The sequence below is a fragment of the Stegostoma tigrinum genome, chromosome 24 (genome assembly GCF_030684315.1).
Source record: "Stegostoma tigrinum isolate sSteTig4 chromosome 24, sSteTig4.hap1, whole genome shotgun sequence".
Taxonomy (NCBI): domain Eukaryota; kingdom Metazoa; phylum Chordata; class Chondrichthyes; order Orectolobiformes; family Stegostomatidae; genus Stegostoma; species Stegostoma tigrinum.
In genome coordinates, this window is record NC_081377.1 from 25269137 (window position 1) to 25289205 (window position 20069).

The 20069-nt window shown below is 39.6% G+C and overlaps 1 protein-coding gene across 1 annotated transcript in view; it reads right to left on the reverse strand.

The window, feature by feature from the left end:
* The window catches only part of rhd (Rh blood group, D antigen), a 42640-nt gene extending 31841 nt beyond the window's left edge, over positions 1 to 10799 (reverse strand). Inside the window, exons 1-2 of the mRNA XM_048558056.1 lie at positions 10547 to 10799; positions 5773 to 5959 (exon numbers count right to left, since the gene is read on the reverse strand). Coding sequence (XP_048414013.1) covers positions 5773 to 5959; positions 10547 to 10688 — 329 coding nt within the window. The 5' untranslated portion in view covers positions 10689 to 10799. The remainder of the gene's footprint in view (positions 1 to 5772; positions 5960 to 10546) is intronic.
* Between the last annotated feature and the right edge of the window lie 9270 nt (positions 10800 to 20069).

Genomic DNA, 20069 nt, shown 5'->3' on the forward strand with positions numbered 1-20069 from the left:
CAGCGTTCTAGCTTATTTATTTTTCTATTTCTGTAACTAAAATTTGTAGCTAGGTAATTTATACCACAATGACGTGTGTGGCAGCATTGTACACTTTTCACTTTACTTTGTACCCCGCAATTGAGTACACATGACAATAAAACCTAAACCTAAAGCTAAAGCTAAATCTAAATCTGGCAGCGGTAAAATTCCACTCTAGTGTTTTGCTGCATTTCCAATGTTTTTAGATTGCTAATTCTGTCTTAAACTAACTATATCCACAACCAACTGAGATTGTTTACACTTCTGAGCAATCCTGCTTTTTGATGAACAATGTGATGAATTTACTTCTTCACAGAACAGTTTTCAGAAGCAAATTGATTTGAAACTAAAGAGAAAATCAGGAGAAAAGAAAGTCAGGATATTCAATATGCAACTTCACAGATTTAGGAATATGGATAAGAATGAGTCTTCAGTGCACAACCCATTGGATAGTCTAAAACCAAGATCTATCATTACTCATAGTTCTCTCTGATTTATGCCAAATTATTTTAAAAAGTGGAAATTAAACTGTACCCCTTCACTTTACCCGGTAGCATTCTGCTGCCCCTCTTGCAATGATCAGGCAAGAACTGCATGGGCACAGCACCTCAAAGCTATTACCTCTCTGGCAAGTATAATCAGCTTTACTGAGTGCATCTTTTGGATTCTGTACAACTTAACTTTTAAATTCTCTGCAAGGCTTTCCAGCCCTGATTAAATATTGCCTTTTTGTTTAAAACTCTACCAATTAAAAGTATTCCTACTCAGATAGCTTCAAAGCAAGTTTGAGACTTTTCCAACTATGAAGTATTCTTTTGTATTGGACAGATTTTTCAAATATTTCTGGTAGAGATCAATGTTACAGATTCACATTTTAAAAATTATTTTATTCATTCGTGGGATGTAGGTAACAATAGCTGTCCATCCCTAGCTGCCCTTGAGAAGATGGTGGTGAGCTGCCTCCTTGAACCACAGCAGACCTCCTGCTGTGAGTTGACCTACAATGCCACTGGGGGAGTGGAATTCCAGGATTTTGATGCAGCGACACTAAAAGACAACCAATATTCTTCCAATTCAGGATAGTGAGTGGCTTGGAAAGTTGCAAAGTTTGGTGTTCCCATGTGTCTGCTACTCTTGTTCTTCTGTGGTCGTGTTCATGGGCTTAGGAGGTACTGTCTAAGGAGCTTTGATGAATTTCTGTACTGCATCTTGTAGATGCTATACACTGTTACCACTGAGCATTGGTGTTGGAGAGAGTGACTGTTTCTAGATGCTTTATTCTGGATGGTGACAAGTTTCTTAACTGTTTCTGGAGATGCACTTATCCAGACAAGTGAAGAATATTCCATCGCACTCCTCACTTATGACTTGCAGACAGTGGATAGGATTTGGGGAGTCAAGAGGTAAATTATTCACTGCAGAATTCTTAACCCCTGACCTTCTTTTGTAGCCGCAGTATTTAAATGGCAGATCCAGTTCAATTTGTGCTTCTTGGTAACCCCCAGGATATTGATAGTAGGGGATTCAATGATGGGAATGTCATTGAATGCCAAGGACCAATGGTTAGATTCTCTTTTGCTGGAGATAATACTCAGCTGGCACTTGTGTGGCATAAATGTTACTTACTACTTGTCAGCCTAAATCTGGACAACATCCAGGTCTTGCTCCATTTGAACATGGATAGCATCAGTATCTGAGGAGTGTGGGTCTAGAATTAGCAGGAGTACAGATAGCAATGAACTCCAAGGGATGCTGCAACTTCCCAGAATTTCTGACATTAACATGGAAATGCTCACATTTTCACATAATTTTCAAGAAATATTCCATGTCATAGCTTTGTACATGCAGATTTCTCAATAGCAACTTCTTATCACAATTTCTTTTTGTTTTTACATCCATAAAGAAAAATTATTTTCATCTTTTGTTCTTCTTTGCTTAAGCATTACTTCCTTACCAAAATTTAGTAAATGATGTGCTGCTACACATCGTATTTGCCCACGTGACAATGAACTGTCCATGATGAAATATACATGAGCAATGTGAGTAGATTCATCTCTGTTTTTCTTTCCTTGCTTATGGTCAACATCTTTACTCTATTCTTCTAGGTAAAGCACTTATGACCACAACAGAGGGCAAAACCACATTGCACAACTGTGCAGTACAGTATGTTAGTACAATACAATGCTAAGTTATATAAGTCATTATATAGTCAATCAGTATGACTCTTTGCTACTATAACATAATGATAAGCGGCATCAGCTTTTATCAAATGCATTGTATATGAAGAAGGTTTGGGACAGGTGCTTGTCCAATGTTGAAGGTCTTCACAGACCAGAGAAGAAATGACAAAGCCAAGGCTAATGAATAAATATAATAAGGTGTGAGCTGGATGAACACAGCAGGCCAAGCAGCATCAGAGGAGCAGGAAAGCTGACGTTTCGGGAATGAGTCAAGTTAAGTTTTGTGAGCTTCACGATGCAGTTGTACGCTTAAATCATTCCCTGATTCTCAGTCTTGTTTAATAATCTAAAGGAAGTGAACTTGGGAAGTTATATGAATCAATTATTAGGAATGTAATATTAATGCATGTAATGTGAATGCGCCATCAGTAAATTAAATGATTGTCTGCTGTAATGCTCTTTGAAATTGGCTAAAATTTAAAACCAAAGCATCTTAACTGAGGCAAAATAAATGTAGTGGCTGGTAGTTTTGGAACTTTATTTACAAATGCATTTGTTGAATTTATAGGTTGTGTTGTTTGGAAATTCCTACAGAGAGTGAAGGAGCTACTCTCACCATTCACTGTATGTTGCCAAAGTGTTTCTGCAGGTTTATCCTCAGGGAATTGGAGTTTTTAAATGCTTGATCCAATATAATGTAACCTCCAAAGATGTTAGTGAGTAAGGCGCACAGCAGAGAAGCTTGTCAAACAGTAATGTAGAAAAATCCTCCAAAGACATAAAGACTACAAAACAGGAAATATAAATTAAGTTTAAGTCCTTTCACAAGCTAGGAAGTAAAGATTGCGATATGTACTGAGATTAGGAGAAAAATGGGAATTTTTTAACAACAGTTACAGATTTTTCCAAACATCTCTGGTATTAATTTTTGCCTGAGGAAACGAAACTCCAAGATGGTAACACTGAGCTGAATTTTAATATAATTTCAGGGAATTTCATATGTTACTCTCCATGAACTCTAGCAAGTTTTCCCTGACAATTTTATGCAGACCACTAAGATAGTTCCATTCCTATGCCATCTTACACCCGCCAGTGGCAGAACTCGTCAACACCTCCAGGAACCTTCTGCGTTTTTTCCACTGACACCATATTTAAAGCCCAGATGTGCACCAGGTAAATCACTGCCAGGTTTTGAAAATAGTCCTTCACAGTAAATGTAATGGGAGGGAAAAGAAAAGCAAAAGTTTCTGTGGGCATAAAGGTGGCATGATTGGGGCCTCATTGGAAATAGAAACTCATGTTCTTGGACGTGTTGCAACTCTACATCATATCTGCCTGATCGACTGTCATTGTAACAGCAGCTACAAGAATCAAGTTATACAGGGTACACATCCTTAGTGCTATACCCTGTTAGGAATCTGTCAAAAAGAGAGTTACTCTTTCCCTATTGTCCAGAGTAGCATAACATCTGGCCATGGCTCAGGCCTGACTGTGAGCTGCTCCCCGAACCGTAATGATCTGGAATTTCAAACTGTACGAGATCCAACCACCCACTGACCATACCAAGTCACTGAACTGATGACAAAAAATGTCCTTGATTTCCTTTGCTGGTACTTATTGACTGATCACAGACCTCCTTGACCTGGCTGAGGACTCCCCTTTTTAGACTTTGAGACACCACTGTTAGGTTGAGCATATTCAGTGTGTTTACCATATAGCTGCTGACATATGTTGCAGGTGTAACATTGATGTATCATTATCATAAAGCAACATGTCTGCTCCTTAGATGGATCACAGTCGACGAGGTTATCAAGCTGCCTGACTTGTGTCTTTATTAAGAGGAAAAGCAAGATGAAGTATGACACAACATTGTGCAGAAATACAAACCAGGAATGCTGAAAGCATCTGAGATAGAGTGAAAGAGCACTAAGAGAGCAAGCAAAAAGTCTGAGATGCCAGCTTCTGTAATCCATGAGACACATTGCTGTGCCTGGATGCAGATCAGCCTGATAGCAACATCACAATGTAAGTGCTGGTGCACTTCAAAATGCAACATTGAAGTGGATAACTGTATTCTGAGTCAGAGGTGTGCCATGCTGATGTAGTGAGGTTCTTGTGTGTCTGGTGTCTACCACCCTGAACAGATGGTACAGACAATTGCTACCCAAGAAACATGGTCTGACATGCTGGGCAATGCTGGACAAGGTGGAGGCCCAGACGAGCATGCAATGAGCTGGAGCTGCCAAGTACCAATTCTGACTTTCATGTCAGGAATTGTTGGCAATTACTTCCTCTCTGCCTAGTGGAGCAAACCACATACGTAGGTGACAATTAGATGTTAATACATGTGAATGAGTCTTTGTCACTTACAAACAAGATTCTTGACTCACAATTCAAACATTGGGTGGAAAAATCAGACTTTGTTTTTCTACGTTGAGAATTTCATTTTTCCCAACTGATTCACCTTTGCTCACATCATTCAGGGACTGGGAAAATTCAGCCCATAAACATTTCAAGACCAGAGAGGCTGTCCAACAGACTTTATAAACCATGGACAATTTGTCTCAATTCCCATCACTAGTGTAGAGATTCTATTGGTAAAATACTGAAAACTTAGATCGTCGAGAGATGCAGCATATTTCTGATATTCTGCTTAATCATATTAAATACCAGGTTTCAGTGTTTAGCTGAGCACATACAGTTGTCACAAATTGCTGCCTGCATTATGCTGGAATAATGGTAAGCACAGGTACCATTGTTGCTAATAAACAAGCTATCGACTTGTAAGCACACTTTTTTAAAAATTATAAACATGTTAAAAAGTGACAATAATATATTTATCCTGCTTCTTCAAACTGAACACAATTCACAATGGTTTGGCAACTTTTCCGCAGTATGCTGGGAATTACTCTAAAGAAATCTGTAGGAAGAGGAATTACCGAAGACATTATAATAGGAATCTTATGACTTGTTAGCCTCTGTTGATCCAACGTATGACTATTCAAAATCTGCAATCATAAATAATCTCATTGAAACTTCCATCTATCAAGCATCAAGTGAAAATTAAAACTAAAATACAATACTGGAAATCTGAAATAAAAACAAAGTGCTGAAGAAATGCTGCAGGTCTGGCAGCATATAACAACGTTAATGTTTCAAATCTGATATGACTCCACTTCAGAGTGACAATAGTTAAATTTTGATTTTTGCTCCACAGATGCTGCCCGAACTGCCAAGTGCTTTCTATTTTTACAAGTAAACATTTCCGGTCCAACAGGAGGCGTCAATCTAGTCGGTCCTGTTGAGCATAAATATAGGTGATCTCTAAGGAAAACAAAGGCCTGACAAAAGGAAGCTCAAGCCTGCTGTACAAGAACTCTCCAAAATGGCTGTATTCTCATATAATCCCATTACAGAAAGAATTATTCACTAATCCAATTCAATTTACTTTAGGCAGTAGGTGAAATTAAACAAGAAAACACAAAATATAGATTTACTGAAAATGTTCACATTCTGAACAATGGATTAGTTTAAGGTCTGTTTTAATAATAAGGTACAAAGAAACTTTTACCTGGTCATGTTTATTCGTATCTTTGAGTTCTCAAATTCAAAGAACAAACCTTCTAGGATTGTGGCCCACTGAAGTGCAAAGGCTGCAAGAAGCATGTTAAACGCAATGCCACTCCGCCCGTACCTCTTGAGGAACGTAGCCATGAAGCCAAAGCCAAGAAAGATCATTGTATTGACATCTTGAAATACTGTTGTATAACAAAAAAGAGGAAAATGCAGCATTTTGAGACTTTCCAAGATCATCATTGTCTTGTATGAGTGCAGGTTCTTTCCCTCCATCTGTGTGTGTGTGTGTGTGTGTGTGTGTGTGTGTGTGTCTGTGTATGTATGTGTGTGTGTGTGTGTGTGTGTGTGTGTGTGTGTGTGTGTGTGTGTTACAATTCTGAAGTTTCACCATAACTGAATCTTGATGGACTGGAAGTCTTGCCATCCAGTTAGGGACACAACAAATGACCCACATTACCTCTTCCAGGGAAGACCCACCATATCTAACACCAATAATGCATTGATGAGGCCACTGGCCAGCCTTTGCCTGGATTTAAGACTCTAGGATCAGTAATCGTGCCTGGCAAAGGCTGTCAGTTTATAAAAGGGTTGCAGCTCTTGCTGTTGGTAGGCCACCCAGAATCAAAGAGGATTAATGAGTAAGAAAAGTGACTTTTGCAAGTGGGTCATAAAAGGGCAAAGGAGTGGCCTTTGTCCAAACCTTCATTTGGGTGCTGGTTGCTTTTGATTGAGAAATTCCCTCAACAGCTGACAAGCTATTCTCACAGTTTCACACTGCCTCATGCACACTACATGCCAGACAAGACTGACTACATCTTGGTGAATCCCAACATTCAGCAGAGGCCCTAAATTGGTCCCTTGAGAGTCTCTACTGAAGGTGAGCTTGGAAGTTGACAATGCACCTTCCCACAGCAAACTTAATACCATTGGAGATAAGATGGTGATGAGGTTTCTGTTTGTGCTGAGCTCCTGCCTCCAAGCTCAGCACCTCCAGGAGAGAGGAATCTGCCTAACGTCCGTAGCAATAATGCTGAATCTGGATTTCATTGTGAATTGAACATGCTCTAAGTACCAATATTAATTGTTGCAATGGCAAATAATTTGTGTTCTTAATCCTCCAAAAACCAGTGGATCAGGTGGACGTTGAAGATCTCAATGTCAATATTTAAAGTAGAGAAGACAGTTCTCTCAAAGCCCTGGCTAACACTTTCCTACTCAATCAATACCACCAAACATCATACTCATTAAACACATTGTTGGATTTTGCTTCAGTAAATTGGCTATCCTGTTTGCCTGACTATGAACTGCTCAGAAATGCTTCCAAACTTGACTTGATGACATGTAACTGTGAATCTTTCACAATATTAATGCACAATGATGTAAATATCAACTGCATAGCTGAAAACTATTTCATGATTTCTAATTCTTCCTGTGCCATTTCAATTTCCATTTCTAATACTTCTTGTTAAAATACTAAAATATAACTAATTAAAGTACCAAAATGACTTTAAAAAAGAAGCAGTTGTGGATTTCTCTTATCAGAACTTCCAGAATTTCACACCCAATTATTTTGACACTAGGCCTAATGGCTTGCTTTTATCACATCTTGGAAGGTGTTGCTGTGCACTGCTGATCTTTATACTCTCGCCCAAACATGTTGAGTCAGAAGTCAAAACACTATGTTCAAGCATCTCCATTTGTATCCTAGATTTCAGATATTTTCATTTCTATTGCCTTACTTTTGCTGTTTTCAGCCACTAGTAACATTAGATAAACATGGATATTGCTTAAAACAGGATGCAATATTATTTTAAAATCATGAGATGCACAGCCAAGCTAGCTTACCAACCTGACGACATTACATTTTGGTTTGGAGATGATTTAATTATTTTTATAATGCATAAGCATTTTAAAACCTCTTTGAATTCCTATGATTTTGTTCTAATTGTCTTTCAAAAATAATTGGGAGAAAATCCATATCCCATAGAGATCTGGATTGTTATTCATATGTTGCTTTATAGAACATTCCGTAAACTATGTATTTTATCTTAAATTGTATGAAAATACTAGTAATTTACAAGTCATTTAAACTATATAGGGTTGGCTCCTGTATTTTAATTTACAACAATTAACATTTGTCTTCTAGGTTATAAATAATTTCAGTCACTGGAGATAATATTCAATCTAATTAATTATAAACACTCTGTAGTTTTCTCTGACTATGTGAAAGATAATTAAATAATTAATGTAAGGAAACTGCCCAAGGGCTCTAGAGGCATATTGCTTTAATCCATAAGATATTTCTGTCCGAGTGCAATTTCCCTTCTGTAATAATGTTATGAATTAAGAAATAGTGCTCAAATAGGATATGGAACTACTTTTTAATGTTTGGCTTATAAAAAACATGGTGGTGCGACAAGAAGTTTTGTTCCAGTGAGCTCTGCCAACTACCAACAATAAGCAAAGTTTTCACTTATAATTCAGACTATGAACATAAAAAATTCATGATTTCAGCTGTGCATTAGGGGAAGATTGATGTTGGGTTATTCCCCTTGGCAAGTAGCAAAAAATTGGAGAGTGAGTCATACATATTCCTACTTAACAAATGTCAGTCAAAGAAGGCATGAAGTGAAAGAGACATACAGGAAAGATAAGGGAACTTTAACAGAAAAGTGAAAAAAAAGTGAAAATAGGTGGAAATAAGAAAAGCTAAAAGTTACATTTCACTGCCGTTACATAAACGTAAGCATCAGGCATCAGCATTTGAATTACTCCAATGAGTGATACTTTCTTTTATGTTCAATTGTGGGATATGGACATCACTGACAGGCCAGCATTTATTGCCTATCTCCAGTTGCCCTTAAGAAGGTGGGGGTGAGCTGCCTTCTTGAACTGCTGTATCCACGTGCTGTAGATTGGCACACAATGCCCTTAAGGAGGGAATTCCAGGATTTTGACCAAGCAACAGTGAAGGAACAGTGATATATTTCTAAGTCAGGATGGTGAGTGGGTTGGAAGGGAACTTGGAGGTGTTGGTATTCCCATATATCTGCTGCCCTTGTCCTTCTAGATTGAAGTGGTGTGTGTTTAAGGTGCTATCTAATGATCTTTAGTGAGTTCTGTAATGCATCTTGTAGTTGTTACACACTGCTGCAACTGGGCATTGGTCGTGGAGGGAGTGGATGCTTGTGGATGTGGTGTCAATCAAGCAGGCTGTGTTATCCTGGATGGTGTCAAGCTTCTTGAGTGTTGATGGTGCTGCATTCATCCAGGCAAGTAGGGAGCATTCCATCACATTCCTGACTTGTGCCTTGTGGACAGTCTTTGGCATGACATGATGTGAGTCACTCATTGTAGTATTCCTAACCTCTGACCTGCTCTTGTAGCCACTGTGTTTTTGTGGCAAGGCTAGTTGAGTTTAGAACATAGAACATAGAACATAGAACAGTACAGCACAGAACAGGCCCTTCAGCCCACGATGTTGTGCTGACCATTGATCCTCATGTATGCACCCTCAAATTTCTGTGACCATATGCATGTCCAGCAGTCTCTTAAATGACCCCAATGACCTTGCTTCCACAACTGCTGCTGGCAACGCATTCCATGCTCTCACAACTCTCTGCGTAGGGGCAATAGTAACCCTAACTATGTTGATAACGGGAAATTCATTGATAGTAACACCATTTAATGTCAAGGGGTGGTGGTTAGATTATCTTTTATTAGAGATGGTCGTAGCCTGGCATTTATGTGGCATGAAAGATACTTGTCACTTGTCAGCTCAAGCCTGAATATTATCCAGAACTTGTCACATTTAAATATGAACTGCTTCAGTATCTGAAGAGTTATGAATGGTGCTGAACATTGTGCAATCATTGATGAACATCCCCAATTTTGACTGTATGATGGAGGAAGGTCATTGATGAAGCAGCTGAAGATGATTGAGTCTGGAACACTACACTGAGGAACTCCTGCAGGGATGTCCTGGAGCTGAGGTGTCTGATCTCCAACAACTACAACCATCTTCCTATGTGCCAGATATGACCCCAAGCAGTGGAGAGTTTAGCCTGAAGTCCAATAATTTAAATTTTGCTAAGTCTCCTTGAAACCACATACAGTTGAATGCAGTCTTGTTGTCAGAGACAAAGTCTGTTGTTTCTTTACAACAACTTTAAAATTCAGGAAATGTTCATCTTGATCTTTGAGTTCTCATGCTTTTGCCTTTATTCCAAAACTATAATTTTTCTTCATTGGCTAATGAAAATAAAGAAGTGGCCTATGTACAAACTGGGGAGCAACATTTTATACTCACAACTACTTCTTTTTGTTCTGAGCAACATGGGCTAATTCCTTTGTTACTTCAGACAGTTTTGATGCATGCATCCCAATCTTTACCTCAAATTTACACTTGTTTTTGACTGCATAGTTTACAATAATTCTACCAATGCACCTTCGGGTATAGAGAACTTTTTTGTTACTGAGTTTCACTTAAAGGAGGCTCAATTAAATGTAGTGAAAGCCTGGTAGTGATTGTGGAAGTCTAAGTGCTGTAGAATGTTAGAGCTCTTCCTTCTGACATTAAAATCGAAAGCTAACCTAGATAGCGTGGTCATAGATTTTCAACGTGTGACAGCTATAAAAGTTCCAACGTGAATGAAGTCTTGTTATTCATAACCATGTTCTATTGGACAGGAATTCACAGCACTAATCATTTTTTAAAAAAATGCATTTAACATTTTAACTGCAAGGAAAATAATTTAAAGCACACTTACCTGCATATGTGGCAATGTATTTCTTTGGGCTGTATTCATGGTAATCCATAAATAATACAAATAATACTATGATTATGCACTGTAAAGTCAGAGCCAGCAAAGGAAAGCTAATCCTGATTCTTGGACTCAATTTCTGAGGCATTATGGTTTTTCTAAAAATTTTAGCAACTTTTTCCTATCAATTAAATGTCAATAAAATGAATAAGAGTAATGTCCTCGTATTTTCCAATTTATTATTACTTGGTCACAAGCGAAAGCTGCTTTTAGATAAATTCATGGACACACCTATATCGTCAAGGGGCTGTGACTTAATCTGATGCAAAGTTATGAAAAAACATTGAACAAATTAACTAGCGGGCAAAAGATGTTTGCCATCTCCTTTAAGCCCTTAATCAAATTGTACTTAACATTTATCACCTCCTTTAATATCTCGCAATACAAGTTTGTATTTAGGATCTTAATCTGCAATTCCATTTGTTGTTACATGTTATTGGCTTTGATAGTGTCCATTTAAGTGAAACTCAGTAACAAAAAAGTTCTCTATACCCGAAGGTGCATTGGTAGAATTATTGTAAACTATGCAGTCAAAAACAAGTGTAAATTTGAGGTAAAGATTGGGATGCATGCATCAAAACTGTCTGAAGTAACAAAGGAATTAGCCCATGTTGCTCAGAACAAAAAGAAGTAGTTGTGAGTATAAAATGTTGCTCCCCAGTTTGTACATAGGCCACTTCTTTATTTTCATTAGCCAATGAAGAAATTATATGGGCAATTATATAGATTCCTGATCACTCACCAGGAACAGATTGAGGTGCTGCCTTCTTGCAGATCCTTCAATTGATAGAATCATAAAATTTTACAGTACAGAAGGAAGATATGCAGTCTACCATGTATGCACTGGCTCCCAAAAGAGCCATACGTGACCCCTTTCTCCATCTCATTAAGTAGCCCTCTAAATTCATCACTTTCAAAAGTATGTCCAGCTCTCTTTCCTAGGATGGTGAAGGTGAGCACGAGGGGGCATAGCTTTAAATTGAGGGGTGAAAGGTATAGGGCAGATGTCAGAGGTGGTTTCTTTACTCAGAGAGTAGTAAGGGAATGGAATGCTTTGCCTGCAATGGTAGTAGATTCGCCAACTTTAGGTACATTTAAGTCGTCATTGGATAAGCATATGGACGTACATGGAACAGTGTAGGTTAGATGGGCTTCAAATTGGTATGACAGGTCGGCACAACATCGAGGGCCAAAGGGCCTGTCCTGTGCTGTAATGTTCTATGTCCTATGAAACCTCCTACAGAACCCATCTGCACCATGCTCTCAGGCAGTGAATGCCAAATCCTAACAACTCTCTGAGTAAAGAGGTTTCTCCTCATCTCACACCGAGTTCTTCTGAAAATCTTGAAGTTATGACCCTGAGTTACTGGCAAAAGAAATAGTGGAATCATAATATCCTGTGCACTGTCAAACTTATTTACAATTTTGAAAACTTCAATAAGATCACCTCTCAATATGATCTTCATGTGAACCTCAGAGCCCAACAAGCATTGGACATGATTGCCCTCACATTGAAGAGTTATTCGCACTGATGACAAGCACAGGAGCAACCCTGGAGAACCAGGGTACTGAGCACAAACCTTGCAGAAGCATCCAGCTCTGGGAGACCATGTAAAAGCAAAATACTGTGGAAGCTGGAAATCTAAAACAAACACAGAACCTGATTGAGGAACTCAACAGTAATATCTCTGGCAGGATCTATGGAGAAGCAAACAGAGTTAACTTTTGAAAACTGATGTGACTGCTCTTCAGACCATTAACTGCATGCATGTTGCACTTAGAGGGGCATACCTTAACACCACCCCATTCATCACCAGGAAAAGGTTCCATTCAATACATGGTCATATCATCTTTGATCACCATTTCTACTTCTGCAAGGTTTGTGCTCAGTACCCTGGTAACCAACACATTTCTCTGGAGCACTCACATGTATCTGATGCTTTTGGGGAACTGAATACTTTACAGGGATAGGCACTGGAGTTCAAGGGCTAGCTGCTGTGTCCATGGCTTATGGCATCATTACCGTGGCTGTGCTCGCCATTAACTGATGCAGTGCACAGATTTAATGCCAATCATGCTTTGATCAGGGTTGTGGTGGAGCAGGTGAGAGGGGAGCTGAATTGACAGTTCTGTAGCTTGGGCCAGTCAAGGGGGGCCCTCCAATATAGTCTGGACCAACATTCCCTCATGGTCATGCAGCCACTCAGAGGATCCATGCATAGAGATCAGTGTGCAAGCACCTTTTACAGCATTCATCACTGATTCTAGGATTTTCTGCCATGCACAGATCATGGAGGTTTGCATTTCAAGGAGCGCTTCAACCTCTGTTTCTTTTATTTGTATCTCTTTTGCCTTCTGTGATAAAAGCTTATGCTTGGAATTGTCCAGTTGCTTGCCAGTATGTAATGTTCCCCAACTGAACAATGACCAGCTTTAGGTCTACAGTAGGCATTGGGGAAAGGGTAACATTGACTTAGAAGATGCTCATTTGGGATAGATCTACAGACTGGTAAAGTTTGTGATGTGGTGCTTAAATAGCAACAAAGAAATGAAAGAATAAAGTTGTACATGCCAAGGTGTGTCCGCTGTGCCCAGATATGGGCCATGAGCAGCATGGTTATGGTGGTTGCACCACCATATTGCTAGGGAGGGGTAACATTGGATTGCAAACATTTTTTCCAGGTGTGCCGTGGCCTTTCAAAGATGGCATGGATGCAAGGGATGCCAGTCTTTCAGAGTACATTGGTGAATGGAGAGTTGATCCAGGAACAGTGTGTGGCAAGGGGGCACAGCGGACACTTTAGGGGGTCATTAGGTAATTAATGCAATAAGTTAGATAACATACAGTGAGAGAACTCATTAGGCCTCACATTGAAACATTGACACAACTCAGAATTAGTTAATAAATATAATTCAGCCCATAGACCGATTTAGTCAATTGAGATGCTGTGGAAAGTGGAGCTTCTGGTGGGCAGGTATGAGGCCATAAACCTGAGGGCTGAGAAAATTAAATCAGAGAACTGTCTAACTGGGGAAAAACTAAGAAATGAAGAGTATCAAAGAGATTTGGGCATTCAAACTCCAAACTAAATTAAAACTGGCATACAGCTACAAAAAAACAATTAAAAAGGCTAATGGAATGCTGGTTTCCATCTCAAGTGGATTGAATTATACAGAGCTGGGAGTTAGAGTTCAGTTGAATAGAATCTTGGGTATTGTGACAATTTTTTGGACCTATGCAATAGGAATGATATTTTGTATTGGAGGGTTTGCAATGCATATTCACTAGATTTATACTGGGGCTTAGGTAGTTAAATTACAATAACAGGTTACATAAATTTGACGTGTACTTCCCTGAATTTAAGACATTGGGGTGCAATCTGGTCAAGGTGTTTATAGTGTTAAAATGATTTGATTAAGTAGATTTTATTTTTTCATTTGGTGAAGGAATCAAAAATGAGGGAGATACTTGAAATTAGAGCCAGGCAATTTAAGATTGAAACAAAACAGAAATTGCTGGAGAAACTCAGCAGGTCTCACAGCATCTGTGGAGAGAAAGCAGAGTTAGTGTTTCCAGTTTGCTGACCCTTCAAGAGAACTCTTTTAAAAAATATATATTTATTTATTGCTTCAAGACTGAAAGCAGGAAGCACTTTTCACAAAAAGATGTAGAAATTTGTAATTCAGGCCTTAGTTAGCACATGATTCGGCAGAATGTCCAACATCTCATTTGTGTCTTGTTTATTTTCTTCTCAACAGGGAGGGCCCATTTTGTCCCTTTTACACCTTAATTTATATCCATTATACCTTTCACCACAATTAGCAATTGTTTTGACTTTCACAATGGGCCTCCCCTAAACATCTGCTCCTCTCATTTCTCCACTGCCTCTGTCAAAATTATATATTACTTTCCAACCCATTTCATGAATGAAGAGTCACATCAGACTCAAAACGTTGATCACTCCTCTCTCCACAGATGTTGCCAGGCTTGTTGGGTTTCTACAGCATTTTCTGTGTTTCTTTCAGATTTCTGGTATCAACTGTATCAACCTCAAACTGCAGATCAAGAAGCACATCCCAGCATTGGGACCCAAAACAAATTAATTCGCTTTTCAGAAGGACCTTTCACTTGTTTACGAACCAACAGTTTTGTTTGAGAATAATTTCTAGTTCAGCACGGAGCACATAAATTCAATACTTCGACGCATTCACAAGGGACAGTTTAGAGCTGCTTGGCCTCAGTGGTGGAATCCTGTTTCTTTAAGATTAAGTGAGGAGCCGGGCTTAAAAACAGGAAATGTATCCGCTCAGGGCTCGAAGTTTTCTTGCATGATTATATTCTCCTGATTTGCTTGGGTAGGTTAAATGCCAACTTAAATGGGCAGAACGCAGGAAGTTGAGCCCCCACTAGGACCTTCTGGGTATTAGATTTAAAAATATTGAGGTGGGATTTCATTCTCTCTAACCCAGGAGCATCATTCAACCTCTATTCATGAACGTCATCCATTCCGGAGATAGAATAGAATTGACATTATTTATTGTCACTTGTGTTTTTTACAAAACAAAATAAAGTGACTAGTGTTGAATCACAGGGCCCATATTAAAAACAGAAGGCATAGTTAAGAAATTTTTTTTAAAAAGTTCAGACAAAGTCCAACTGAGTTAATTTCATGGTTCCTGGATTCGGGAAATATGGTACCTTTGCAAGACGGTCATGCTGTGATACTGGAATCCCAAGCCACAAGACTCTGCAAAAGCTGCCCAAGGAATAATTTCACCATCAATCTTGGGAAGGAAGACATCAGAAAAGCCTCCAAAAAGAATCCTGGGCCATGCCACCGAAGATGGGGAAGCAGACCACGACCGAACGAGGCCACAATGGCCATGAGGAACTGTTGTATCCGTCATTCAAAACATCTGTCCTGCACCTCTCCGACATTGCCTTCCCAAATACTGGGACTCCATGTTCGACCCTCCGCAAGCCCCCTCCTTGACGTTGCTGCCAGAGTCATGCTCCGGACCCCATAAAGCTGACATCTTACAGCCTTCCACCTAAAAAAGAGAGAAAAGAAAAAGCAAAAAGATGAGAAAAGAAAGAATAGAAAAGTGAATGGAGTGGACGAGCCCTGGGCCCAGGAGCCTGGATGCTGCCTCTTCCACCGTCACCATCTTGCTAATAAAAATGTCAGAGGCGTCTGGCGAGAAGTAAGGCCATAGTTCAGTGGGACCTCTCTAAAGGAACTCCTGAAGGCTGCCTGGGAGAGAAAGGAAGTTCATTTCCCAAGGCAACAGAGGGGAATCCTGACTGATGAAAGCAGCTTGGACAGAGGTGGTTGTGGAGGTCAGTATTATGAGCAGCTCAAGAGAACTGCCCCGATATGAACCATCATCCACTCAATGCTTCATGCCCTGTGAGTATGAGCCAGCATAATAAAGTTACCACTGCACCGGACTGTCAAACACAAGATGGGAGCCATGTGCAAGCCTGAAATAAGGCTCCTGACCCCGTGTTTGAGCAGGCTGCAAGTTGGCAAGAGAGCTTTGGGATCATGTAAGTGCTGAAGGGGAGATTAGATAGTGTTAAGATCCCAGCTGATATTAAAACTGATCACGTCAGATCCCAGACTGAAGTATGGATTGAGAGATCGTATTTTGTTCTTTTATCAGTCTTGACGGCTTAAACGGTTTAACCTTCTGAGAGCATAGGGAATTGGACAAACTATATTTCTATCCTGTAAAGAGCATCAACGATCCCCTGCATACACCTACAGACTGCTCTTTGGAAGAGACCATAAATGTCCCTCATTGACATTTGGTAACTAGAAACATTAACACTGGCTTATAGCACTGCCTCCCAAGCTCTGTGGCTCTTTTTTGTAGTAGACCCTTTCTTGGTAAACTGCTCAATATTGTTGTTGACTCTGGTTTCCCTCTTCAGGCGCTGTCTGTTCTCTGCCACCGCTCTCGGAACCTCGCGATTCAGGTCATATTGCCACTGGTCATTCCTTCTTCTTCTCTTCCTCTTTAACCCTAAGCCTCTTAACCTCAGCAATAGCAGTTCGGCGCTGTTAAGGTGGACAGACAGCTGGCTTAGAAGTGTTGATCTGTGAAGAATCATCAGGAATGACATTTGTCAATTTGAGAACTTGACATTGTTATGTATGCTTTGGTTCCTTATCCAGCTGCTCATGAGTTGGATGAGAGCCTGGTTTCCAGCCACATCAACATGTTGGAGCGCACCCTTCAGAACCCATGTCTGGTTCCATCATAATCATTTTGCCATGTGCAAAATCTCTGTAGACTTGATCTTTCCATTGCTTTCAATGTATACAGCAATTAAGTCAATCTGGCTTTGGTAACTTTCATGAATGCTTTGATAAAATACTACAACCTTGGAATTTATAGCCTACATAATGGTTTCATTCTCATGTCCATAACTTCCAGACACATGGGCATGTTGAATACCTCTACACAGCTACCTGTGAAATGAATACCCTCACCATCATCACACCTGTTGGTCTCTCTTCAGTGTCATTCTTCTCAGAGTTAAGGGAATCATAGAAGGTAGTCAAGATGATGATCTGAGGTGTCACACAGACATAGAAGAAGAGGTTGGCAATTCAGCCCCTCGAGCTTGCTCCATCATCCATTAAGATCATGGTTGATCTCATCTCAGCATCAAATCCACTTTCCTGCCTACACTCCATCACCCTTCAAGTTGTTACTGACTAAAAATCTGTCTATCTCCTCCTTAAGCTTACTTCCTGCACTTCCCTGGGTTCTACTCTCATTCCATTTAGTTTTACCTAGTCTTAATCCTACAATGCCCCTTATTCAGTTCACCCATTCTTTCTCTTTCCCGGTTACTCTATTGTGAATCCAGCTATAAATATGCAAATCCCACCTTTCTTTGTCCTTTTTGCCCTTTTCATTGTCATTTTACCCTCTGTATCCCAGTTTTCTTCCTTCATTCCTCAGGACGTTTCAAGAGCCTCTGACAATCACACCCATTAAATTCCATTCCTTTCTCCCTAACCAACCTTAATCTGAACGTTTTGAGTTGAGACTCTTTTCTTGAGTTGAGCCCCGTTTTGAGTTAAGCTTGGCCACCCCGGTCAGATTTTCTGGTCTCAGCCAATATGGCTGCCTATCTTGGGCCAGCTTGTTGACCTGATATTTCTTTGCTTTTACACTGTAGGTATTTTAACATGATACATAACAACACATAAGGTTGCATATGATTGATACTTCTCATGAGCTGGTTACCTGGCCGGGCTTCACCCATTATATTGTAAGAGTAGCTTGGGTATGAAGGAGCTTTAGCTCACTGGAACTTAGAGGAAGATGTCTATCCACCAGTTACATGCCTCATGTACACATAGTCAAGTTTGTGAACAGAAGTGTTTTCTTGAGTTGCCCAATTAAATTGCACAATGAACATAATGTCAGTGGGCTGCTGCGTTAATAAGTATTTATGGCATGCAAATGAATGCAAAAGACGTTCCAAACCATCACAAGCAGAAACCTGATCAGCTCTGAGAAGTACCAAAACTTTAGCTAATGGTCCAAAAACTGAACTTTTGCATCACATCCAAATTAAGCTCCCCTACCCAACTTCCTAAATGCTCATTCTGAGAAGATTCCAGTCAAGGTGTGGGATATAGTACTGCGGTGAATTAATTGGGGTTAGAAGAGATTTTGCAAATGTGCTGCATGGATTCAATAGAGATGGAATGGACTACGTGAAAAGTGTACCTGGAGGCTCCAGCTTTAATGAAACTGAAGCCTATCAGGTGCCATTGATTTGAAGTAAAGAAGGACTATCAGATAAAATTGAAGAATGAACAAATGAAAATTATTTGGAGTTATCACTAAAAAACAATTGGAATAAATATTATTTTAGAATCAAGGGGATTTGGGCAAAGAGTTCTGTTGATTGTTCCTCGCCTAAGCTGTTCACTGCAAACTAGTGGTGAAAGAAATCCGGAGACATAATAAATTTCACTGCCTCAATTGTTGCTGGCTCTGGTGACTACCTGGACGTGACTGGTCATGAATTCTGGGACGGGGAAATGTGCTTATTCCCTAACTTCTAAACGAAGGCGTACATGTGGGATTGTCCCCCTTCTTCATGGCACTTTACACTTACGTTTGAAGCCTTTGATATTTAGTGGGGGGGAGTCTGATGATTCCCTTTCAGTGGGACATGCAACTTTTTGGACATTGTAATGGCTGTCCTGTTACATCATTACTGTTCTTCCTTTCCTGGCAATAGACGGTGATCTCTCCCTCGTGGGTGGAGACCCTACCTGGAGCTCACCCTTTATCCCTGGAAAAGACTCAGCATCAAAACAGGTAAAAATTCCGTTCTGATCCTCATCCAAGTGGGAACCACTCTAACTGAACATTCAAGTCCATGTCTCATAGTTACCTCTTGCGCCCCGTTTTGTGCATTAAATCTGTTGGTTACAGACAACCTGGCAGCCGATCTGCAAATACTAAAAGTCGCCTCGTGTGATTTTCATAAAGTTCCATCCAAAATAACATCATGAATTGTAAAATGCATTGTGGGTACAACACTTCATTCATGATGTCACAGGAAACAGGAGTTCTATCAAAATGTCTGCTTCCAACAGTTCTGAAGTGTAAACCAGCCTACATGAGGTGACTGTGAGACAACAATTAAGTGTGCAGGTATTTCACTGAATAATGATTAAGATTATGAGGCTGGATGATAGAATAGATTTTAAGTAAAGCAAACAATGAAGGCAGGTAAACATCGAAGAAAATTTATTCCATTCACCAAACAGTGTACATGGAGCAATAATAATATAGGTTGATTCATTTAGAAGCAAATAATTATTAGACTAAATTTGAAAACAAGCTATATTCTAAACTATTTTAATTTCCCATCATATAAACTGACATGAACAAGATTTTTGAAATTCAATTAATTGCTACATTGCAAACTTACCCAATTTTGTTTAAAACAGCAGGCAGGAACTTCACTTAAACAAAAAAAATCAGGATCTATAATTACACCTCAAGCTTAAACCTTCCATCTCCCAGAAATCTAAAACACACCCAACTCTAGGTTCTTCTCTCACATGTGCTCTTGGGATGACTATATGGTGTCCTGTAATTGATATTTCTTTCTTTTGCTCACTTCCTGTTAACTGTCAAGTAGTCTTCTACTTATCTTCAAACACATCCTTGTGTTTTTACATGTCAATATTCCCATAGAACTATGAATACCTCAGGAGGAGTCCATTTTAAATATCAGCTAGAACATTGTCACACCAATGACAAACAGGAGAGGGTTCAAAGACTTAAATATATGGAACAGCCTATCAGTTTGTCACGCACATGCCCACTTCCAAGTTCGGTTACAGATACCATAGCATTTACATATCCATCCAGTCATACATTGTAGCTACATGGGTTTCCATGGGTTTGGGAGCTCATAGAG